The sequence below is a fragment of the Artemia franciscana genome, chromosome 3 (assembly GCF_032884065.1).
Source record: "Artemia franciscana chromosome 3, ASM3288406v1, whole genome shotgun sequence".
Lineage (NCBI taxonomy): Eukaryota > Metazoa > Arthropoda > Branchiopoda > Anostraca > Artemiidae > Artemia > Artemia franciscana.
Window position 1 is genome coordinate 12,940,750 of NC_088865.1, and position 26,281 is coordinate 12,967,030.

At 35.4% G+C, this 26,281-nt stretch overlaps 2 protein-coding genes across 2 annotated transcripts in view; both read right to left on the reverse strand.

Moving 5' to 3' along the window:
- Positions 1 to 26,281, reverse strand: part of LOC136025467 (zinc finger protein 37-like) — a 60,854-nt gene that overhangs the window by 22,884 nt on the left and 11,689 nt on the right. The window contains exons 5-7 of the mRNA XM_065701499.1: positions 6,054 to 6,253; positions 4,172 to 4,311; positions 41 to 144 (exon numbers count right to left, since the gene is read on the reverse strand). Coding sequence (XP_065557571.1) covers positions 41 to 144; positions 4,172 to 4,311; positions 6,054 to 6,253 — 444 coding nt within the window. The remainder of the gene's footprint in view (positions 1 to 40; positions 145 to 4,171; positions 4,312 to 6,053; positions 6,254 to 26,281) is intronic.
- Positions 18,281 to 21,613, reverse strand: LOC136024891 (glyceraldehyde-3-phosphate dehydrogenase-like). Its single transcript, XM_065700427.1, has one exon. It carries the CDS (start codon positions 20,640 to 20,642, stop codon positions 19,635 to 19,637), a length of 1,008 nt encoding a protein of 335 aa, XP_065556499.1. The 5' UTR covers positions 20,643 to 21,613; the 3' UTR covers positions 18,281 to 19,634.

Consider the following 26,281-nt stretch of genomic DNA (forward strand, 5'->3'; position numbering starts at 1 on the left):
TAAGCTTCAGCAAGAATGAACAAGGAGAAAAATGACTCACCACTAGCACCAACAACCGAATTTGAGGCCATTGAATGTTTCATATTTGAAGGTCCAGGACGGGAAGTACACGGAGGGCGCTGAATTGCTCGAGAGACTATCCTTCTGAACTTGCAAATAAATAATAATAAAAAAAAATGAGCCTGGGCATGAATAGATCATCGTTACAAGCGTCAAAAACGTTCAACTAGGATTAATGGCTCTTTGGAAAAAATTTGTGGCAGGAATGCATTTGCATTTAGACCCTAAATTTAAGAACTAATAGTATCAGGAATTTAAATTTTTGTCATGAAGGTGTCACTACCGTTGACAAATTATTATTAACTACAATTTTGTCATAACCAAGACCCTTGTTACACACTTTTTACCTCTTCATTTGAAATGGTCTGATATGCAAGCACTACACCGAAGGAGTATTTGTCCCTATTATGCATACTAATCTTCAAGGCTCATTCAACTTGATTCGTTAAACGTTCCGTTTTTTGTATAAATTAGTAAATGACGATGCATCAACTTATAGAAGGAGCAAAGGCTAGCGAGTCTTTTTTTGGTGTGTGGGGGAGCTCAAAAATCTATTTTTAGATCCATATTTTTTTTTTCATTGCAAAATCCTTCAGGCAATCATAAGCCAGGCTATGATAAATTCCCAAACCGATCATCCTTTTGAGGAATGTGTTTAGACTAAGCTTGCAACATGGGTGATTCGAGCTGACAGCTTCTTGCTATTGTAGAGACATTTAAGCGTAACGTTAAGATTAAACTCATTTGCTTATCTGCCCAAAGGAAGAGGGAATATTCCCCTAAAAACAATATTTACCTGAAAAACTTCCATTGAAAAACGTGAAGATTACGAGCCTAAAATTCACTTTTATATTTTGACCCTGTTCCCCAATAAATCCTTTGAAGCGTGTTCTTATTTAGGAATAATCAACATTTCTGAAGTTTTGTTCTAAAAATACTAAACTCAAATGAAAAAACAGTTGGCGGAGGAGGCTAGCATCCATCGTCTCCTTTTCAGAGAGACCTGGATTAAACAGCTCATTTCAATGAACTATAAGCAAAGATTTATCTTTGTAAATAGAAACTCTAAATACGAAATTTCAATTAAAATGTATGCCTCATGTAAATTTGCTTTTACTGCTGGTTCTAAATATTCAGAATGTGTTAATTTTTCATAAACCCACAAAATGTTCTTAGCTTAAAAATTCAGACAGTCTCAGGTGAAGGCTTGAACTAAAAGAGGGTGCAATCTTGACGAAAATTATACCATGAGATTCAAAGCATCTGAGAGCTCTAAGACAGAGTTGTCAAGCTGTTGTCCCCAACATACGATTTTTTTTATTTTGCACCAAATGATCACTCGCGCATTTGTTTTTTTTCTTCTATACAAAATACTGTTTTGAGTTAAAGATTTACCAACAGTAAGCTCGACATGGCGTGTCCGATGGTGCTTTCAGAAATTTTTTTACCGGCTATTGTTTCTGATATAGGACCTAGTATCTACAGGGTTAAAGACCGATGTCAGCAATTTTTCATAATCGATAAAGTACCGACATACTAAATTTCTAAAGTCAATATGTACGTTTAACGGAGAACGGGATTGCAAAAACGATAAGAAAATAGACTTGGTAATATTCTGTACATCTCTAGTCATTTCTCCAGTTCCAAGAATGAAAACGTTATTAGTTTACGAAATTCTAGATTGAATTTTACAGCAGAGAGTGAAGGGCTTAGGGCGAAGATTTGAGCCTGCTCGTATTTAGAATAAACGTGAAAATGGTTTTAAAACAGAGAGTTGAAATGGTCGTAACCTTAATCTAAAATCTGGTGAGGGTTAAAGTTCTAATAAATCTGTTGAAATTAAAATAGTAAAACAATATTGATACAAAAACAGTAAGTTATAAAAACCACCCCGCAATACAAAAAAAATAAAATAAATGAAAAGTTGTTCACCATCTATTAAAGAATACCCCATCTATGACAGATATAATACCCAAGTTTATCGGTATTAGGCCTGTACAGAGTGAAAGACCAATAGAAACACAATAAAACCGTATACAAACTTTCAAAGTACGTTGAGGAGGGTTAATTAAGGATTAACACCCTAAGCCTTTTTGAAGACCCAGAAAACATAAACACTTTCAGAAATTAAATTTGAAATAACAAGCCTTTTAAACTGAAAGTAAGGAGCAACATTAAAACTTAAAACGAACAGATATTGTTACGTATTTGAGGAGTTTTTCCCCTCCGCAACACCTCACCTTTCACGCTAAAGTTTTTAGCAAATAAAAAAAAAAACAACTTATTATTGTTCTTATCAAATCACCTTGTGTTTCAGGAGTCGTTCTTAAAGAATTAGGACAAATTTCAAACTTCGGAAGAGAAGAACGAGGTATTGAGGAGAGCGGAAACCCCCCTCATAAACGTAATAATTTAAGGTCGTTTTAGGTTTCAATGTTGATCCTTACTTTCAGTTGAAAAAACTTTTTTTTTAAATATCTGATCGTTTTTAAATAATGCCGGGAAATCTGCCTCGACCTCCACGAAAAAATCCCCCCCCACGGGAAGATCCTATAGACAATTGAATCCCGGTGGAAATTTAACCTGGAAAATTACCTTAACATTTCCACGCGTAAAATTGAGTCAGCAAAGAAAATGTAAGTAAAATAAGAAAGGTTTTTGTATAGGAATTCTGGCAAATTCCCCTGTAAAATTTCCCCTGAAAAGCTCACCCCCCAGAAAATACTCGTGTAAAATACCCCCAGCGAAAAATTCACCCCCCCCTGCACCCAAAAAATATATGGATATTTCCCAATAACAAATAACATGTTTAAACAATTGGCAAATTTTATAACTTAAAGACCTTCTCCAAGGGCAGTGGGGGGGGATTTTTATCTCCAAAGGCATGGCTACTAAAAGTTTCAACTATGGTGAACAAAATGGTTATATCAAAATTTTGATCGGGCGATTTTGGGGGAAAAGGGAGCGTGGGATAGCAGATCGAGGGAAGGGGTGCGGGGGTGCCCCCCCCCTGACGTAGTGGGGGATTTGTCATTGGGACTGCTTGGTCTGGTTTGGGTTAGGGCAAAAGTTTTTTTTTGTAAATGGTTTTTAACAGTTGAGTTTTAATAGGTTTTTAATTATGGCACTTGGTATTAACCAAGTGACATATAGCAATCGCAAATTCTGTCTGTCGGTCCCGGTTTTGCTACTTTAGGCACTTCCAGGTAAGCTATGACGATGAAACTTGGCAGGCGTATCAGGGACCGGACCAGATTAAATTAGAAATAGTCGTTTTCCTGATTTGACCATCTTGAGGGGAGTGGGGGCCCCGTTAATTCGGAAAAATAGAAAAACTGAAGTATTTTCAACTTACGAACGGTTGATCCTATCTTAATGAAATTTGATGTTTGGAAGGATATCGTGTATCAGAGCTGTTATTTTAAATCCCAACCGGATCTGGTGACATTGGGGGGGAGTTGGGAGGGGGAAACCTAAAATCTTGGAAAACAGTTAGAGTGGAGGGATCGGAATGAAACTTGGTGGGAAAAATAAGCACAAGTCCTAGATACATGATTGACATAACCGGAACAGATCCGCTCTCTTTGGGGTAGTTAGGAGGGGGGTGTTAATTCTGAAAAATTAGAAAAAATGAGGTATTTTTAACTTACGAACGGGTGATCGGATCTCAATGAAATTTGATATTTAGAAGGATATCGTGTCCAATAAAATGGCCCATCGTCTGACGTCCGATAAATTACCCATCGTCCCTTCTTCCTAATAGCTGATTTATTTCGTTCTTTTTACTTGTCTTAATATCCCATTGGCCGCTCATTTTGCATTCGGAGAGAATTTCCTAAGGTGGTATTTTAGGGGGGAATTATCCAGGAGAAATTAACCGTGAGGGGATTTCGCAACTGGATTTTTTTTGGGGGGGGGGGGAAATAAGCCGGACATCCTCTCATTTAACAGTTCTTTGCAGACTTTGATCTTAATATGATTTATGAGATTCTAAGTTCTAAAAATAAAATTCGTGATGATTAAATTTAGTTGAAGAAAAAGTTCGATGTAAAGAAGTGACATAAGTATCTATGGCGCGCCTGATAGTCAGTATATACCATATTCACCTTACCTTTGAAGACTATTTTTAGAATACCTCAGCTCGTAGTATTGGGAAGTCTCCTTGATTGCTATTCCGTAATAATGATACACGGATTGGCCTCTCGTCCCAAGCCGACGAGCGGTTAATTGCGGAAACTGCTGGCGTATAATCTGTCAAAGAGAAAGAAGTAAGTTTGAGAGAAAAATTTACACTTTGGTGCATGTACGATATTATCACCTTGCCGTATTTAAAAACTCTAGCCCAAACCCTCGTCCCTCTTCTTAAGAACTCTAAAAATATCAATTTCCTTTCTTTAATTAAAAATAGTTATTAAGAAAAAAAGAAAACGTTTGATAACATGTAGATAGAGCATTAGGCATTTAGAGCAAGGATGTTCATCACATTATATTTACTATGAAAACAGTTCATGGTAACGAACTGTAAGTAAGGAGTGACTAGGACAAATAGGAGCAGAAACTAAAAAATGGAGGTTCGATGACAATGTATACACAAAAAATTAGATTTCTATGAAGATCTAAAATATTTAAAACCCACCAAGTTTAAAGTTACGCATCAAAGCTAAGATCCTGAGAAAAAATTTGCCTGACTAAAAAAAAGAAGGTAAAACACACCCAAGAGGGAAAGTGATCTCAATAGAAATTACACCATCGAATCCTGTACATCAGAGAACCTTAGAGTAGAGATTGCAAGCTCCCATCTACAAAATCTAGAATTATTCATGTTTTTTTTTTCGCGAAGGAAGATCGCAGACACGTGATTGAGTTTGATTGATTTTCCCCATGGGTCATCAATCACACCAATAGTCTTAGAAAATTGGGAAACAGATCACTCGAACGAAAATTAGAAGTTCTTGTACCCTTTTTAAGAAACCAAAAAGATGCTACCAATCGAATTTGTAAGAAATAAACTATACAGTTTAACAGCAAGCAGTAGGGGTTTATGAGGGCGATAGAAATGAAATTAAATGATCAGAAATGAAATTAAAAACAGTCTTTCTTTCATATATAAGCACAGAATAACATTAAAAGTAAAAAAGAACAGAAAATATTCGGCATATCAGCGGGGCTCCACTGTCTTCTACCCTTCGATCTTTACGCTAAATTTTAGTGGCTAAAGCTTAATATGCTACAGCTTAATTGTGTTTTAAAAGAATACTTTAATAAATTAAATGATTCATATGTTTGAGAAGTGGTTCTTAGAAGATTGGGACAAAAAGTCGAAGTTTAGTGTAAAGAGCGAAGGGTTAAGGATGGGGTGGTTCCCTCATATACAGAATAAGTTCATTTCATTTTGAGGTTCAATGTCACTCCTTACTTTCCTTTGAAAAGAACTTGTTTTTTTATACAATTCATTTCAAAAAAGCTTAAATTTTCGTAATCGTTAATAATCACATTTACCCGGTATGGATTATAGCTAGGATTTTGATTCGAAAGGAGGAGAGAGCAACATTTGAAAATATCATTTTGGGATTTTATCCTTCTTCCCTCCTTAGGTATGGACTTGATACTCAGAAAAGAATGCAAATAATGGACTTCTATTAATTTGAACTGGATTCATGATCTCACGCAAACGCCTGGAATTCATTTTGAAGGGAAGAAAGTTTGTTTATTTTGAGGGAATGATTAGAAGATGGCGAAGAAATTTGGAAATCAACGACAAAACCGACTAGCTATGTGATAAACATAAAACAAATCATTCAAAGTCTAAATTTCAGGGGATGGGCACAGACCTAAGGCCCTTACCCCCCCTCCCCCAATAAAGCATGTCTGTATGGGTGACATCCTTATTAGCCCTCTTATGCCACAGACTAGGCAATACCCTGAAATGGCATAAAGTTGTTCGAAAGCAAAAATTTAAAACAAAATGTGCAGCAAGAAGGGGTGACCCTTACCTTACCAAGGGTTGCTGCGTTTACAGGTTGCATACCATGCTTAATGCAAAAGTCAACATAGTGTAAATACAACGTGTTTCTAGGTAGGCAAACACCTTCGGCGATCTCGTAATTTTCTTCTAGCCATAAAAGCGTAGGTGTTGACTGCGGTCCAAGTGTTATCTTTGAGCCTCCACTTAAGTTTAAAGCTTCTTTGCAACCTAGAAAAAAAAAAGATAGAGAACGATTTAAAATAAAAACAACCATATAATTTACTGACCTGGACGAATGAAATAATAATAGCGCAGCAAAAGTGACAAAATAATTTATTGTTTTGAAAATATACTCAAAAATTTTGTAATTTTTCTTTCTTTACGATGAAGTAGCTCGAAAGTAATACCAAGTTCAGTCGTATCGGATTTAGGTAAAATCCTTATGAAATTATCAAAATATTGACAAAAAATTCTTCAAAAGATCTTTAACATCTCATTTTAAAGGGCCATATTCATAGAACATTAAAATTTTCTTAACAGCCTAATTAGAAATAGGCATGTTGACTGAAAAATTTCAAGACGAAAATAGGCACAAAATCCTTAGAAGATTTTTTGTAAGTTCAATGCGTCTGAACAAGGCAATGTCTTCACAAGAAAGGTGTTCTCAGATCTATTAATTTAAAAAAAAAAACACTTTAAAAAAGCAGGTGAAACAGAGCATTTCTTATGAAAGGAAAGAGCGAAGTTGAAACTCAAAACGAACAGAAATTACTACTTCACAGTTTGTGCAATTTATTTTCGAAAAATTGTTTCAAATATACTGGATGGTGATATTTTCCTACATCTGTATGATATTGAAAAACTAGCATTTTACCAAAAAAAAAAAACCCACAAGACAAAACAAGGTTGGGTGCATAGAACTTTAAGTAGTCGGCAAAAATAGGATAATAGTTTATAAAGCTGTTTAGTCTTTTTATCGGCAATGAAATCAATAGATTTAGCTACATAGTTTTCATTCTCTAGCAATCTAGCAACCCGTGCTGCGGCAGGTTAGCTGCTCGTACCTGGTGTGGCACTTTTATCGGTCAAATCGATTCAAATCACCTTTTCATTTTCATTCTTCTTGCTACTTTTAATGATCGATCTGTTTCAACCCCATTTCATTTTCATTGTACTTGAAACTTTAACTGATCAAATTGATTCTAATATTCATTTCATTGTGTGTTTTTGGTACTTTTAGTGGTCGTATCGATTAAAATCTTGCATTTTCGTGGTTATTGGCACTTTTACATATAAATCGATTCAAATTCTGTTTCATTGTGTTGCGAGAGCAACACTTTGGTTTTGTCCAGTTTTTTTTTTCTATGCCGCCGATCTCAGCTTATTCCTGGACACTGGTAAGGGTCTAACCTGTGCGGGTTTTTACGGAATGTGTGGACCTCAGGCCGAATTGATGAATATGACATTACATTTTGGAAAGCTCCGCAGAACTCTTGCCTGAGGCCAAAAAGGATGGTTTTTGCTTGTCCACGAGCCAGAGCCTTTGGTGTGCAAAGTGAAGTGGAGTTATACAGCCTATGTCAGAGAGGAGTATCTGAAGTTGTGCAGCCAAGCTTTCGTTTCATCAAACCATGTTTTTGTTTTCGAGTGGAAAGCTCCGTTCTAGCAGGCAAGCAGGCAGGCACCACTTTCAAATTGAAGATGGACTAAAATCTATAAGTGTTAAATATATGCGGCAGTTACCCGGCCCTACAGCCAATATATCTTCTTTGAGTGATAAATAGAAAAATTTACCGAAGCAAAAATGTGGCATTTCCCCACGGGTCCGAAAGTGCTGCCATCTATTGTTTCTGCTGAGTTTGATTTCAGCTGAGTTTATCATTCGGTTTTTCGGACTTGGGATTGCGGTGGAGAACTGGTATCAGATGTGCCTAATAAACTATAAAAGTTCACTCATTACTAAAGATATTGGAGCTTATCCTTTGCTCCTTTCTAAGTGGTGACATTAGAAAGTTGGTCTACGGCAAAAAAAATCAACGCTGAGGAATGGCCTTTGATCATGTGATTACTGATCGATAGCGAAGAAACAAAACCAAAGTGTTGCTCTCGCAACACTTTAGTCGGCGAAGCGGCAACATAGGTCATTTTTTTTTGGGGGGGGGGGATAAATATTATGAAATCAATATCAGCCATGACAGACAAAATATGAAAAAAAAAATATCATGAATACTCTTTTTGAGGATAGGATGCCTATTCAGAATATAATGAGGTACTTGCCTGATAGAATAGCCTCAGGTGCCTGTTGTACGAGGTAACACAATTATTTTCTGGCTAATCTCTAGAATAGAGAGTCTCCAGAGCAATAAGAGCAAAAAGATACTAGGGCAAAACGAGATAGCTTATTTTAGCTAATTAGCTTTATTAGCTAATTTAATTAGCTTTAGATAATTAATTTTCACTTCTGATGATTCATCCTTCTCCAGCCTTCCTCTAATGGTCCTTGCCCTTGGCTATAAAAAAAACAACAACCATAAAATGATAGAATTGCTGGCTCTATTATGTGCAGCATGTATTAATTAATCACATTTCCTTGTTTTTTCTCATTTTTATCTGTTTTTGAAAAATTTTGAATCAATTGTTATGTTAGTTTTTTTACATAGCCTAGGGCTACATGACACAAATAGAAGAGGCTGTGGATTAACTGTCAAAAAGGCAATATAACATAAAATTAGCAATCTAAAACTATCTCTCTTTTTGTTCTATCATGTCTCCTCAAAAGCCAGTATTCTAGACCTTTATCCTACCTGTGTTTTGAGAGTAGCTTTAGTACTAAATTAATCCAGTGGAAGGGCTTATCTTGTCTTGGGTTAATTTGATTACCAATACTAAGAAACTAAAGCCTAAAAATAGAGACTATTCACTAAAATCAGCTTATTTCCCAAACTGTGAATTAAAATCATTTCCTGTAGGCTAATTGATAAATTTTACTACGACATTGAAACATTTCCTTTATTATTATAAATTGTCTCCATGCATCTGAACATAGATTAGAGCATTGAATTTTAAAGATTTTGATGGATAAGTATAACGATCTGGTGCAAAATGGCACATTTGAGCATAGTAAGTCTTAACTTTGCTGAGATACTTATTTGTTTTGTTTTTCATTCCATCAAAATTTGAAGTTACGTGTGTTTTCTAGCAATACAATTTGATAGCCTTGTTTTTTTAATAAAGTCATCAGTTCCCCCACCCTATCCTTCGGTTTGGTATTTCTTATGAAATGACGCATAATTGCCATAGAAATTGGTTACTTTGATAAACATGACACCAAGTCCTATTCACCTCCACTCTTATACCCTGAAAGTAAATTTGTCATAGTTTCCCATCATCTTATTGTAATGGTTTTCAATAACACCAAGAGTGGTGGAGTTACATTATGAATTCTAGTTATTCTAGGGATCCCTTTGTCCTTGCGAACGCCTTCTACCTTTTCAAAATAAACAACATTATCCTTCATAAACAAACTGTCTAAAATCCAAAAAAACCACTGCTCCAATTCCAGGTCTTCTGATTCAGAATCCCTGAATCTCGGAATAATCATGATAGGGTATCTTACAAACAAATGCATGCTAGGCACACTGGATACAGGACTGCAGCTAGAATTTTAAATTTGGAGGAGAGATTTAAAGAATGTGTCAACGAAAGCATCCAGTATGCCGACAAATGCGGACACATATAAGCTATATTTTCTTAGACAATTTCTTGAGCCAACGGATGATCACAATTTTAGTGGGATTGGGTTTTCATGGGTGCCCTAAGGAAGGATGAGTTTTTTGTACCTGATCAGTTTGAAACCTGTATCCCCGGGCCCCCATCAAGCAGACTGTTCTTCTTTTTAACTCAACTTCAACTAAGGCAGTAACGGATAAAAAGAGGGCAACTTTGAACAGAAATATGTTCTTTCAGTAAAATTGCAATGAATCGATCTGCTTATCTATATATATAAAAATAAGTTGTCTGTGTGTCTGTCGAGTGACGTCATGTTTGTGCGTCGACTGACGTCATGTTTGTCGAGACAAATTTTTAATTGTAAGAAGATCGTGGACGGAAAAATGTTTAATCGTAAAATGACTGAAGAACCTACAATGGCAACAGCCGAGGAAGCTGCTCAAAAGACAAATTTTTAATTGTAAGAAGATCGTGGACGGAAAAATGTTTAATTGTAAAATGACTGAAGAGCCTACAATGGCAACAGGCGAGGAAGCTGCTCAAAGAGTCTATGCCAAAAAACTTGCGGCTGATAGAGAAAGTAAGAAAAGAAAGCGTGCCGAGGAAAAAATAAAAAAAGGAAAAAAACTGAAAAATAAAGGAGAAAAACAAAACTAAAAAAAATAAAGGACATTCAAAGAGAAATTACAGACTGGGACACCGGGACACAAATGACGACCGGGACACAGGGAATATAAATGACGGCCGGGACACAGGGACACAACTACAACGGGGACGCTGGGGGCACAGGGGGATATATAAATGACGACGGCAACACAGGGAATGTTCGATTAGCAATCACCATCAACAAAGCTCAAGGGCAATCATTAGAACAATGAGGTATAAATCTGAATATAGATTGTTTTTCCCATGGACAATTATATGTTGCATGTTCAAGAGTCGGTAAACCTGACAATCTATTTATATGCACAGACAATGGGACAGCGAAGAATGTTGTATATTCGCAAGTTTTACGTAGTTAAAAACATATATATGGGGGCTTGGGGGGGAGGTTGGGCGCGAAGCGCCCCCACCAACTAGGTGTTGGGGTGGCGCGAAGCACCACCCCAAAGCGACCGGGAAGAGAAAACGAAAGCGATGGTGATTCTCTTTTTCTCAAAGAGAAAGCGACCGGGACACAAAGAATGTTCGATTAGATCACCATCAACAAAGCACCGGGACACAAATGACGAACGGGACACAGGGAATATAAATGACGACCAGGACACTCAAAGAGAAATTACAGACCGGGACACCGGAACACAAATGACGACCGGGACAAAAATGACGACCGGGACACAGGGAATATAAATGACGACCGCGACGCTCAAAGAGAAATTACAGACTGGGACACTGGGACACAAATGACGACCGGGACAGGGGACAGGAAATGTTCGATTAGCAATCACCATCAACAAAGCTCAAGGGCAATCATTAGAACAATGAGGTATAAATCTGAATATAGATTGTTTTTCCCATGGACAATTATATGTTGCATGTTCAAGAGTCGGTAAACCTGTCAATCTATTTATATGCACAGACAATGGGACAGCCAAGAATGTTGTATATTCGCAAGTTTTACGTAGTTAAATATATATACATATATACATATATATATATATATATATATATATATATATATATATATATATATATATATATATATATATATATGTTCACAGGTGGGACACAGGGACACAACTACAATGTCGCGTAACTAATATGGCGCGTAACGACTTACGCGCGCGGGGGGGCTTGGGGGGAGCGAAGCGACCCCACCAATTAGGTGTTGGGGTGGCGCGAAGCACCACGCCAACAGCTAGTAGGGAATATAAATGACGACCGGGGCACTCAAAGAGAAAGCGACCGGGAAACAAGGAATGTTCGATTAGCAATTACCATCAACAAAGCACCGGGACACAAATGACGACCGGGACACAGGGAATATAAATGACGACCAGGACACTCAAAGAGAAATTACAGACCGGGACACCGGAACACAAATGACGACCGGGACACCGGGACACAGGGAATATAAATGACGACCGCGACATTTAAAGAGAAATTACAGATTGGGACACCGGGACACAAATGACGACCGTGACACAGGGAAACAACAACAACGGGGACGCCGGGGGGCACAGGGGGATATATAAATGACGACGGGGACACAGGGAATGTTCGATTAGCAATCACCATCAACAAACCTGATGGTGATTATTCTAAAACAAATTAGAATAATGAGGTATAGATCTGAATACAGATTATTTTTCCCATGGACAATTATATGTTGCATGTTCAAGAGTCGGTAAACCTGACAATCTATTTATATGCACAGACAATGGGACAGCCAAGAATGTTGTATATTCGCAAGTTTTACGAAGTTAAATATATATATATATATATATATCTATATATATAAAAATAAGTTGTCTGTCCGTTACGCCAGATTATATCTGACAATAGATTAAAGTAATTCGAAAAAAGAAAAATGGTAAAAAACTAAAAAAAAATTAAAAAAAAAACTAAAAAAAAAAACTAAAAAAAAATTAAAAATTAAAAAAATTAAAAAAGTCAAAACCTAAAAAGAAAAATTGTAAATAAATAAAAAGATATAAAACTAAAAAAAAAACTAAAAAAAGCTAAAAAACTAAAAAAAAAGAAAAAACTAAAAAAAACTGGGAATTCCACAAATATTTCAATATATTTTTACAATAGATTAAAGTAATTCGAAAACCTTAAAACAGATACCCCAATTTTGAGGTTTAATATAAATTGTCGGAGCTTTAGCATACTTGGCACGTAAAGATTTTTCCAAGTGTCAATGTTAGAATGAACATTGACAAATTGAAGAAAACAAATCAATAAAAAGAAGAAACTAAAAAAAAAGAAAAACTAAAAAAGAAAAAAAACTAAAGAAGAAACTGTATCCATATACATAAAAATCTATATATATATAAATAAGTTGTCTGTCTTTTATGTCTGTTACACTATGTCTGTTACGCCAGATTATATCTTATCTATCTATCTATATATATAAAAATAAGTTGTCTGTCTGTGTGTGGATCTGTGGATCTGTGGATCCGGTGACGTCATGTTTCGGCTGACGTCACGAAATTAGTTGCCATCATTTTTGTTATGACGATGCTTAGTATATTGTAAAACACATTAATTTGGTTAATAATATACCATTTAAAACACCAAAATGAACATGCTGGAGTAGTCACTCGGTGAGAGAGGGTGTCAGAACGGAGAATGAAGGTCCCAGGTTCAAATCCTGGTTAGGCTAAAAAAGGTAAAAAACTAAAAACTAAAAAAAAAACTGAAAAAACTAAAAAAAGGCAAAAACTACAAAAAAAACTAAAAACTAATAAAAAAATAAAAAAGCCGAAAAACTAAAAAAACTAAAGAAACTAAAAAAAGGAAAAAACTTAAAAAACTAAAAACTAAAACGAAAAAAAGGTAAAAAACTAAAAAAAAAATTCATTTAAAAAACTAAAAAAAAAACTAAAAAACGTAAAAACTAAAAGAACTAAAAAAGTAAAAAAAAAACTAAAAAAACGAAAAAACTGAAAAATAAGCGGGATATAAAACAGGGGGATATAAATGACGACCGGGACACCGGGACATAAGGAATATAAATGAATCAGAAAATACAACTCATGTTTCCAAATGACGTCGTTTGGAGCCCAAATTGAAAATCCAGATCAATTTATGTCTACTTTCAAAGTAAAAGGGCAAATTTATCATAGAGCAGGGTCTCTTCTACCATTCTCAGGCGAGAATCATAAATTTTTACAATTGTACTTCATCAGTGATAGAAATTCTGAATTGAATGCACGTTGCGAAATTTCTCCCAACATTGAAAGGACAATCGTTTCCCAATTACAACATCTTTTCCACGAAAATAATAATTTAGTGCGTCTGTTCAAAACAGCCATCGATTTGATGCCTACTTATACGTATAAAATTGTTATTTCCGCTGACAAAACGCCTCCTGGCCAACATGTGCGTAGATACAATGCTCCAACTATCGACGAAGTGGCCATCGTTATGGTCGGTGATCAGTTTTTACCTCGAGATATTATTCTCAGGGTTTCCACCACACGCGCTACAACTAAAAATAGGCCTACCAATAATACTTTTAAGAAATATAAACCCACCAAAGCTTTGCTATGGCACTCGACCTGCCGTAAAAAAAAACAATGGAAAACCTAATAGAGGCCACAATCTTAACAGGGCCTTTTGAGGGTGAGGCTGTTCTTATTCCTCGCATTCCCAAGATTCCAACGGATCTGCCTTTTCAACTTAAAAGATTGCAATTCCCAATTCGATTAGCATTTGCAATCACCATTAACAAAGCTCAAGGTCAATCATTAGAAAAATGTGGTATAGATCTTAATACTGATTGTTTTTCCCATTGACAATTGTACGTTGCATGTTCGAGGGTCGGTAAACCTGAAAATCTATTTATACGCAGCGACAATTGGACAGCGAAGAATGTTGTATATTCGCAAGTTTTACGCAGTTAATTTGTATTTTATCTATCTATCTATCTATCTATCTATATAAAAACGAGTTGCATGTATGCATGTTTGTTTGTTTGTAAAAAGAGCGTTTGCATATGATGTCATTATTAGTACATACGGCTTTGTATATGCAGAGACAATGGGAAAGCCAAGAATGTTGTATATTCGCAATTTTTACGTAGTTTAACTCCTGCAGACGAAATGAATGCTTGCCTAAAAAATTCTAATTTATAGGCACACGTAAAAATATTAAAATTAACTACAAATATGCGTGTCCGATTGCAAAACGATGACTCTGGTCAAACAGTAGACTCAATTTCAGGACGTATACAACTACCTGCTGATTTCTGTAATTTAGTGACGTCCAAAAATGAATTGATTGAAAAAGTATTTCCGAATATTCTAAAAAATTATAAAAATAATAAATGGCTAAGTGAAAGAGCGATTCTCGCACCCAAAAATATAGACGTCCACGAAATCAACAATATTGTTTTGAACAAGATTCGAGACCAGGCAGTCCTTTACAAGTCAGTCGACACAGTTTTGGAACCAAATGAAGCGGTTAATTATCCATCTGAATTTTTAAATTCCATAGATCCTTCAGGGTTTCCACCACACGTGCTACAACTAAAAATAGGCGTACCAATAATACTTTTAAGAAATATCAACCCACCAAAGCTTTGCAATGGCACGCGACTTGCCGTAAAAAAAAAACAATGGAAAACCTAATAGAGGCCACAATCTTGACAGGGCCTTATGAGGGTGAGGCTGTTCTTATTCCTCGCATTCCCATGATTCCAACAGATCTGCTTTTTCAATTTAAAAGATTGCAATTCCCAATTCGATTAGTATTTGCAATCACCATTAACAAAGCTCAAGGTCAATCATTAGAAAAATGTGGTATAGATCTTAATCCTGATTGTTTTTCCCATGGACAATTGTACGTTGCATGTTCGAGGGTCGGTAAACCTGACAATGTATTTATATGCAGCGACAATTGGACAGCGAAGAATGATGTTTATTCGCAAGTTTTACGCAGATAATTTGTATTGTATCTATCTATATAAAAACGAGTTATGTGGATGCATGTTTGTTTGTTTGTAAAAAGAGCGTTTGTATATGACGTCATTATTAGTACATACGGCTTTGCATATGCACAGACAATGGGAAAGCCAAGAATGTTGTTTATCCGCAATTTTTGCGTAGTTTGAAACACATATATAAATCTATCTATATTCACAGGTGGGACACAGGGACACAACTACAATGGCGCATAACTAATATGGCGCGTAACGACTTACGCGCGAGGGGGGGCTTGGGGGGGCGCGAAGCGCCCCACCAACTAGGTGTTGGGGTGGCGCTTCGGTATAGATCTTAATACTGATTGTTTTTCCCATTGACAATTGTACGTTGCATGTTCGAGGGTCGGTAAACCTGACAATCTATTTATATGCAGCGACAATTGGACAGCGAAGAATGTTGTATATTCGCAAGTTTTACGCAGTTAATTTGTATTTTATCTATCTATCTATCTATCTATCTATCTATATAAAAACGAGTTGCATGTATGCATGTTTGTTTGTTTGTAAAAAGAGCGTTTGCATATGATGTCATTATTAGTACATACGGCTTTGTATATGCAGAGACAATGGGAAAGCCAAGAATGTTGTATATTCGCAATTTTTAAGTAGTTTAACTCCTGCAGACGAAATGAATGCTTGCCTAAAAAATTCTAATTTATAGGCACACGTAAAAATATTAAAATTAACTACAAATATGCGTGTCCGATTGCAAAACGATGACTCTGGTCAAACAGTAGACTCAATTTCAGGACGTATACAACTACCTGCTGATTTCTGTAATTTAGTGACGTCCAAAAATGAATTGATTGAAAAAGTATTTCCGAATATTCTAAAAAATTATAAAAATAATAAATGGCTAAGTGAAAGAACGATTCTCGCACCCAAAAATATAGACGTCCACGAAATCAACAATATTGTTTTGAACAAGATTCGAGACCAGGCAGTCCTTTACAAGTCAGTCGACACAGTTTTGGAACCAAATGAAGCGGTTAATTATCCATCTGAATTTTTAAATTCCATAGATCCTTCAGGGTTTCCACCACACGTGCTACAACTAAAAATAGGCGTACCAGTAATACTTTTAAGAAATATCAACCCACCAAAGCTTTGCAATGGCACGCGACTTGCCGTAAAAAAAAACAATGGAAAACCTAATTGAGGCCACAATCTTGACAGGGCCTTATGAGAGTGAGGTTGTTCATATTCCTCGCATTCCCATGATTCCAACGGATCTGCTTTTTCAATTTCAGATCAGGTGACGTCATGTTTCTGTGTCGGCTGACGTCATGAAATTAGTTGTCGTCATTTTTGCTTTGACGGTGACGTCATTCAAGATATTTAAGACATATGTTCACGTAGAAATCTATTAATGTTTAAGTTTACAATGACTGATGAACTTACCATGGCAAAAGCCGATGAAGATGCTCAAAGAGTCTATGCCAAAAAACTTGCTGCTGATAGAGAAAGTCAGAAAAGAAAGTGTGCCGAGGAATCAAAAGAACAGCAAGGAAACAGGCTTGAGGCTAAAGAACGCAAAACCGCGCAGTTAGATGAAGATCCCCCTGGACAGCGAGAGTCAAAACATATCAAAACTGAAAATGATAGCGATGATGATTGGGTTTGGGATTTTGACTTGGATAAGGTCATCAATGCCTACCAGATTTTAGTTAAAAATACAAAGGTTCGGCGATATGTATTTCATAGTGAAGGTGAAAAATAAAATAAAGAAGAAAAAGAAAACTGAAAAAAAAAATGTAAAAAACTAAAAAATACTAAAAAGAATAAACACTCAAAGAGAAATTACAGACCGGGACACAAATGACGACCGGGACAGAGGGAATATAAATAACGACCGGGACACTCAAAGAGAAATTACAGACTGGGACACCGGGACACAGATGACGACCGGGACACAGGGAATAAAAATGACGACCAGGACACAGGTATTTAAGAATATCGTTCAAAGACAAATTTTTAATTGTAAGAAGACCGTTGAAAGAGAAATTTCTAATTGTAAAATGACTGAAGAACCTACAATGGCAACACCCGAGGAAGCTGCTCAAAACGAATGTATTCAAGCCGAAGTAGCTGAGCTGGTAAAGCGTTATGTTTCAGGTTCTAGGTCCGAGAGGCTCAAGGTTTGAACCTTGGCTTTAGCATTAATACAAAAGAAGAAAAAAACTAAAAAAGGTAAAAACTACAAAAAAACTAAAAAGAAAATATATATATATATTTATATATATATCTTCTATATATATAAAAATAATTTGTCTGTCTGTGGATCTGTCAGGTGACGTCATGTTTCTGTGTCGACTGACGTCATGTTTTCGACTGACGAAATTACAGACCGGGACATCGGGACACAAATGACGACCGGGACACCGGCACATAGGCATAGGGAATATAAATGACGACCGGGACACAAGGAATGTTCGATTAGCAATCACCATCAACAAAGCACCGGGACACAAATGACGACCGGGACACAGGGAGTATAAATGACGACCAGGACATAAGTAAAAAAAAATTAAAAACTAAAAAAAGGTAAAAACTACAAAAAAACTAAAAAGAAAAAAAACTAAAAACTAATAAAAAACTAAAAAAGCTAAAAAGCTAACAGGTGGGACATAGGGACACAACTACAATGGCGCGTAACTAATATGGCGCGTAACGACTTACGCGCGCGGGGGGGCTTGGGGGGGCGCGAAGCGCCCCCACCAACTAGGTGTTGGGGTGGCGCGAAGCGCCACCCCAACAGCTAGTATATATATATATATATATATATATATATATATATATATATATATATATATATATATATATATATATATATATATATATATATATATATATATATATATATATATATATATTTAGTATTGGAATAGCTAGTATTCTAATAAAAAACATGATGTCTATTCACAATTGGTATAGCTAAAATAAATGTTTGCAGGCTTTATAAGTAAAATTTATAATTACTTGCAAACAGATAATGCATATAAGAGAAGTAGCAATTGAAAGTGTTAAATTTTTCGTAATTTTGTATCATGAGGTTGTTCCTGATTCCTCACTATACAACCTCTCCTTGTCTCTTTCTTAGAACTAATTAAGTATTTATTTAGCCATTATGTCTTTGAGCCTTAAGATAAAAAATATCACCTATTAACCCTATGCTTAACCACAATCATCTTTTAAATAATTAGTATTTGAAGTGATCGTCTCTTACTAGGTTGCTAGCAACTGTCCGAATGTTCCAATCCGAATGTTCCTGAAATAAGTACTCGCTTTCACCTTTAATTTTTTGATTTGAAATTGGTGAGTACCAAGATCTTTCATTTGCTTAAAATCGTCTATAACCACGACTAATCTAAAATGTGACAGATTCCATTACAAATATTGAACTAATTAAATCTTGAAGGGATAAAATACTTAAGCACGAGAGTGCATGTAGCACATAAGGTCAACAACACGACAAGAATAACCGTATTCATTATCATACCATGAAACTAGCTTCACAAAGTTGGGGCTAAGTTGAATACCAGCTTTTGCATCAAAGAATGATGAATGATTATCTCCAATAAAGTCAGATGAGACTACGTTCTCTTCAGTGTAGCCCAAAATACCTTTCATTGGTCCTTCCGATACTTCCTTAATTGCTTGTTTAATTTCTAATTAAATCTTGAAGGGATAAAATACTTAAGCACGAGAGTGCATGTAGCAAATAAGGTCAACAACACGACAAGAATAACCGTATTCATTATCATACCATGAAACTAGCTTCACAAAGTTGGGGCTAAGTTGAATACCAGCTTTTGCATCAAAGATTGATGAATGATTATCTCCAATAAAGTCAGATGAGACTACGTTCTCTTCAGTGTAGCCCAAAATACCTTTCATTGGTCCTTCCGATGCTTCCTTAATTGCTTGTTTAATTTCTAATTAAATCTTGAAGGGATAAAATACTTAAGCACGAGAGTGCATGTAGCAAATAAGGTCAACAACACGACAAGAATAACCGTATTCATTATCATACCATGAAACTAGTTTCACAAAGTTGGGGCTAAGTTGAATACCAGCTTTTGCATCAAAGATTGATGAATGATTATCTCCAATAAAGTCAGATGAGACTACGTTCTCTTCAGTGTAGCCCAAAATACCTTTCATTGGTCCTTCCGATGCTTCCTTAATTGCTTGTTTAATTTCTAATTAAATCTTGAAGGGATAAAATACTTAAGCACGAGAGTGCATGTAGCAAATAAGGTCAACAACACGACAAGAATAACCGTATTCATTATCATACCATGAAACTAGCTTCACAAAGTTGGGGCTAAGTTGAATACCAGCTTTTGCATCAAAGATTGATGAATGATTATCTCCAATAAAGTCAGATGAGACTACGTTCTCTTCAGTGTAGCCCAAAATACCTTTCATTGGTCCTTCCGATGCTTCCTTAATTGCTTGTTTAATTTCATCGTAACTAGCTCTTTTGGCCAATCGACAAGTGAGATCTACAACAGAGACATTATGAACGGGTACACGGAAAGCCATTCCGGTGAGCTTTCCGTTCAGTTCAGGAATTACTTTCCCTACGGCTTTGGCAGCGCCAGTTGATGCTGGAATGATATTTTGAGCAGCACCTCTTCCATCTCTCCATTGTTTTCCAGATGGCCCGTCAACGACTTTCTGGGTTGCAGTCATAGCATGAACTGTGGTCATAAGACCTTCAACAATACCAAATTTATCGTTGATAACTTTAGCAAAAGGAGCTAGACAATTAGTGGTGCAAGATGCATTTGAAACAACCTTCATAGAAGGATCGTAATTTTCATGATTGACACCAAAGACAAACATTGGGGCATCAGCAGAAGGTGCAGAAATAATGACATGTTTTGCGCCTCCTTCCAGATGACCAGAACACTTTTCAAAGGTAGTAAAAATACCAGACGACTCAACGACGTAATCGACACACACAGAACCCCATGGAATGTTTCTTGGCTCACGTTCTTGAAATACGCTGATAGCATGACCGTTTACAACAAGTTTACCATCAATAGCAGCAACTTCACCTTGAAATTTTCCATGAGTGGAGTCAAATTTTAACAAATACGCCATATAAGCGGCATTTATGAATGGGTCATTGATAGCCACTATTTGGCAGAAGTGGCTGCTTTTTTCCAATGCAGCTCGTAACACAAGACGACCAATTCGTCCAAATCCATTTATACCTACACAAGCCATATTCAAATAATATATCAGAATTGATTAAACATAAAGCCGAAGGCGATAATCTGATCAAGTTAATCTGCAAACTCAGCATAATTTATTTAGTTTTACTTATTCAAAGGACTGATTGATACAAACAATAATTTTTTTCGCAAGTTTTATGCATCTAACAAAACTTCTAAATGTGTTCTAATTTTGGCAGAAACATATTAGTGTAATAGACTACAAAAGTCAATTTTAGCTAAATTTAAGAATAACATTTTAGGTAGGAAAATACAGATATGAAGCTTCAAAATAAAAGAATAAGTAACATAGTTGGTCGAACAATAAAATAGTCAGGTATTAAGAACCAAATCAGAAAAAAACTGAACAACCATAACATCAATAAAACTTATATAAGAACCATTTATAAATAATTATTCCGATTCTTTGAGTAAACATACTTTAATTCCTATTGACTATAGTTTGTTGTTTAATATAACTGCTGCGACAGCATTATAGAAAAATTTAGCTTTTCCCAAGAAATCAATTTTATTTTAAAAATTATTTTTGTTAAATATAAAATATTTTTAAATAAATCAATTTCCTTTCAAATGAGCCATTATACAGCTCTCTATTATGTTCCAGTGCCTTGCTAGCTGAGAAGAAAGAACAGACAAAAAAGATGCCTTTAATGCAGAATATTGTAGTTCAAGCAACTTTTTTGTGCTTCAAGCGAGTAGATTTTGGTTGTTATTCAAGTCATGAGACGATAAATTTCCTATATATGGGTTTAGAACAAGGTGGTTCAAATAATATACTTCTTATTTTGACCTGACACTATTCTTAGGAGTTATGAGCTATCGTATTTCTCAGCAGTGGACGTGATCGTCTTTGACTTGGTTGCTAGCTACTACTACAACCGGGAATATCATAAATTTTAAATACTATATGCCCTGACTTGTTCTTTACTGAGTTTCAGCTATATCTGATGAAAGTTATATAGTTACCATGCTAGCCTTCACAAAGAAAAAACTACAATTTAGCTATTTTCTTTCTTCATTTACCTGCTGTCTATGTAATGGTAACTATCATCTAGATTTATCTTAATTGTAAACTTTATTATTATTTAAGTGTAATTTTGGCCTATTATAATGGTCTTTTTAGAAAGTAAAAGTCTGTGCCTAGTAGAATTACAAACAGGAAAAAGCCTGTGGCTTGGTTTTTTCTTGTTTGGAATAGTAAGAGACAAAATTCAAAGAATGAGGCATTAAACTAACCCAATATGTGCCATGTTTCGTTCTTTACTAGGTTTCAGTAATATTTACAGCCATGATATCAATGAAACTTACATAATCCCCATTTATAATTAACCAGACTAATTCCTTAAATAATTTTTTAGTGTATTAACGAATTTATTATCATGTTTTATGTGTAATTATTTTTCATAAGTTTATGATGGTATAATGGTAAGCAGAGCCACTTGTCACATGGGTGAAAGGGGTTTGATTCCCTGGTGGAGGAAATATTTTGACATTCAATATAACTGTAGAAACCTATACTACAGTTAAGTTGCCTTTAAAAGTTAGTATAGGCAACAGTTTGTTCTTAATAATAACAATGATAGTACTGCCACTAGAACTAAGGCTGCTACTATTAATTAATCTTTCAGTTACTATCAGCAAGTGTTCATTCTTTTCTATAACTATAGTTAAGTAGCCTAAACAATTTAGTATAGGCAAGAGTATGTTCTTTATTATAAGGTAACATGTGCAAATATATAATCTATATATAAAAATAAGTTGTTTGTGGGTTATGTCTGTCTGTCTGTCTGTCGAGTGACGTCGTGTTTGTCCGCATATGACGTCTGAATTATTTCACACTAATACAAAAGAAGAAAAAAAAACTAAAAAAGGTAAAAACTACAAAAAAAACTAAAAAGAAAAAAAAACTAAAAAAGCTAAAAAACTAAAAAAAGTTAAAAAACTAAAAACTAGAAAAAACTGAAAAAAACTAAAAAAAGGCAAAAACTACAAAAAAAACTAAAAACTAATAAAAAAACTAAAAAAGCTAAAAAACTAAAAAAACTAAAAAAAAACTAAAAAAAGGTAAAAAACTAAAAAAAAACTAAAAACTAAAAAAGAAAAAAACTAAAAAAAAGGAAAAAACTGAAAAATAAAAGAGAAAAAGAAAACTGAAAAAATATGAATAAAAATAAAAAAAATAAAAAAGATAAAAACTACAAAAAAAAACTAAAAAGAAAAAACGAAAAACAATAAAAAAGCTAAAAAAAAAGATAAAAATCAATAAAAAAACTAAAAAGAAAAAAAGGACAAAAAACTAAAAAATTTTTTCATCATATAATATGACGTCTGAATTATTTCATCATATACCAATTCAAAAACGAATGTATTCAAGCCGATGTAGCTGAGTTGATAAGGCGTTATGTTCCAGGTTCTAGGTTCAAGAGGTTCCAGTTTCGAACTTTGGCTTTAGCATTAATATAAAAGAAGCAAAAATCTAAAGAAGGTAAAAACTACAAAAAAAAACTAGAAAGAAAAAAAAAATTAAAAAATCTAAAAAAGCTTAAAAACTAAAAAAAAACTAAAAAAAAGGTAAAAAGCTAAAAAAAAAACTCAAAAAGGAAAAAAACCATAAAATAAACTAAAAACTAATAAAAAAAACTAAAAAAAGCTAAAAAACTAAAAAAAACTAAAAAAAACTAAAAAAGGTAAAAACTAAAAGAACTAAAAAAGAAAAAAAAAACTAAAAAAATGAAAAAAACTGAAAAATAAAGGAGAAAAAGAAAACTAAAAAATATAAATAAAATAAAAAAACTAAAAAGATAAAAACTTCAAAAAAAAATAAAAAGAAAAAAGAAAAAAACTAAAAAACCTAAAAAAAGGTAAAAACCAATAAAAGAAAACTAAAAAGAAAAAAAGGGAAAAAATTAAAAATTTATTTCATCATATACCACTTCAAAAACGAATGTATACCGGGATGACGACCGGGACACAGGGAATATAAATGACGACCGGGACGCAGGGACAAAACTACAACGGTGACGCCGGGGGCACAGGGGGATATATAAATGACGACGGGGACACAGGCAATGTTCGATTAGCAATCACCATCAACAAGGCTCAAGGGCAATCATTAGAATCATGAGGCATAGATCTGAATATGGATTGTTTTTCCCATGGACAATTATATGTTGCATGTTCAAGAGTCGGTAAACCTGACAATCTATTTATATGCACAGACAATGGGGCAGCGAAGAATGTTGTATATTCACAAGTTTTACGTCGTTAAAAACATAAATTGACTTTGCATCCAGTTGAACTTCATCCTTTTCAATCTTAGACATCGTGACAGATGAAAACTCGGAACAATCTATATATATAAAAATAAGTTGTCTGTGTGTGTGTGGGTCTGTCTGTCGGGTGACGTCATGTTTGTGTGTCGAATGACGTCATGTTTTCAACTGACGAAATTACAGACCGGGACATCGGGACACAAATGACGACCGGGACACCGGCACATAGGGAATATAAATGACGACACTCAAAGAGAAAACGACCGGGACAAAAGGAATGTTCGATTAGCAATCAACAAAGCACCGGGACAAAAATGACGACCGGGACACAGGGAGTATAAATGACGACCAGGACATAAGTAAAAAAATAACTAAAAAAACTAAAAAAAAGGTAAAAACTACAAAAAAAAACTAAAAATAAAAAAAAACTAAAAACTAATAAAAAAACTAAAAAATCTAAATAAACTAAAAAAGAAAAAAAAAGAAAAAAATAAAGGAGAAAAATAAAACTAAAAAACGAATGTTTTTTAACGAATGTTTTTAAATGACGACCGGGACACAGGGACACAACTACAACGGGGGCACAGGGGGATATAAATGACGACCGGGACACCGGGACACAAGGAATATAAATGACGCCCGGGACACTCAAAGAGAAATCACAGACTGGGACCTCGGGACACAAATGACGACCGGGACACAGGGAATATAAATGACGACCGGGACACAGGGACAAAACTACAAAGGGAACGCCGGGGGGCACAGGGGGATATATAAATGACGATGGCGACACAGGGAATGGTCGATTAGCATAGGGACACAACTACAATGGCGCGTAACTAATATGGCGCGAACATGCAACAAATAATTGTCCATGGGAAAAACAATCCGTATATAGACCTATACCTCATGATTCTAATGATTGCCCTTGAGCTTTGTTGATGGTGATTGCTAATCAAACATTCCCTGTGTCACCGTCGTCATTTATATATCCCCGCGGCGTCCCCGTTGTAGTTGTGTCCCTGTGTCCCGGTCGTCATTTATATTCCCTGTGTCCCGGTCGTCATTTGTGTCCCGGTGTCCCAGTCTGTAATTTCTCCTTTTTTTTTAGTTATACCTCATGATTCTAATGATTGCCCTTGAGCTTTGTTGATGGTGATTGCTAATCGAACATTCCCTGCGTCACCGTCGTCATTTATATATCACCCTGTGCCCCCGGCGTCCCTGTTGTAGTTGTGTCCCTGTGTCCCGGTCGTCATTTATATTCCCTGTGTCCCGGTCGTATTTTGTGTCCCGGTCTGTATATACATTCGTTTTTGAATTGGTATATGATGAAATAAATTTTTGTGTTTTTCCCCTTTTTTCTTTTTAATTTTTTTCTTTTTCCTTTTTATTTTTTTTTGTAGTTTACCTTTTTAGTTTTTTTTATTTTTAGTTTCGTTTTTCTCCTTTATTTTTCAGTTTTTTTTTATTTTTTTTTATTTGTTTTTTTTTTTTTAGTTAAGTAACGCGCCACCCCAACACCTAGTTAGTGGGGGCGCTTCGCGCCCCCCATGCCCCCCCGCGCGCGTACAAATAGATTGTCAGGTTTACCGACTCTTGAACATGCAACATATAATTGTCCATGGGAAAACAATCCGTATTCAGATCTATACCTCATGATTCTAATGATTGCCCGTGAGCTTTGTTGATGGTGATTGCTAATCGACCACTCCCTGTGTCGCCGTGATCATTTATATATCCCCCTGTGCCCCACAGCGTCCCCGTGCTAGTTGTGTCCCTGTGTCCCGGTCGTCATTTATATTCCCTGTGTCCCGGTCGTCATTTGTGTCCCGGTGTCCCAGTCTGTAATTTCTCTTTGAGTGTCCCGGTCGTCATTTATATTCCTTGTGTCCCGGTGTCCCGGTCGTCATTTGTGTCCCGGTGTCCCAGTCTGTATATAAATTCGTTTTTGAATTGATCTTTTTTTTAATTTTAGTTTTTTACTTTTTTTAGTTTTTTTTAGTTATACCTTATTATTCTAATGATTGCCCTTGAGCTTTGTTGATGGTGATTGCTAATCGAACATTCCCTGTGTCCCCGTCGTCATTTATATATCCCCCTGTGCCCCCCGGCGTCCCCGTTGTAGTTCTGTCCCTGTGTCCCGGTCGTCATTTATATTCCCTGTGTCCCGGTCGTCATTTGTGTCCCGGTGTACCGGTCTGTATATACATTCGTTTTTGAATTGGTATATGATGAAATAAATTTTTGTGTTTTTCCACTTTTTTTCTTTTTAGGTTTTTTTTTTGGTTTTTACTATTTTAGTTTTTTTTTATTTTTATTTTTTTAGTTTTGTTTTTTAGTTTTTTAGTTTTTTTTT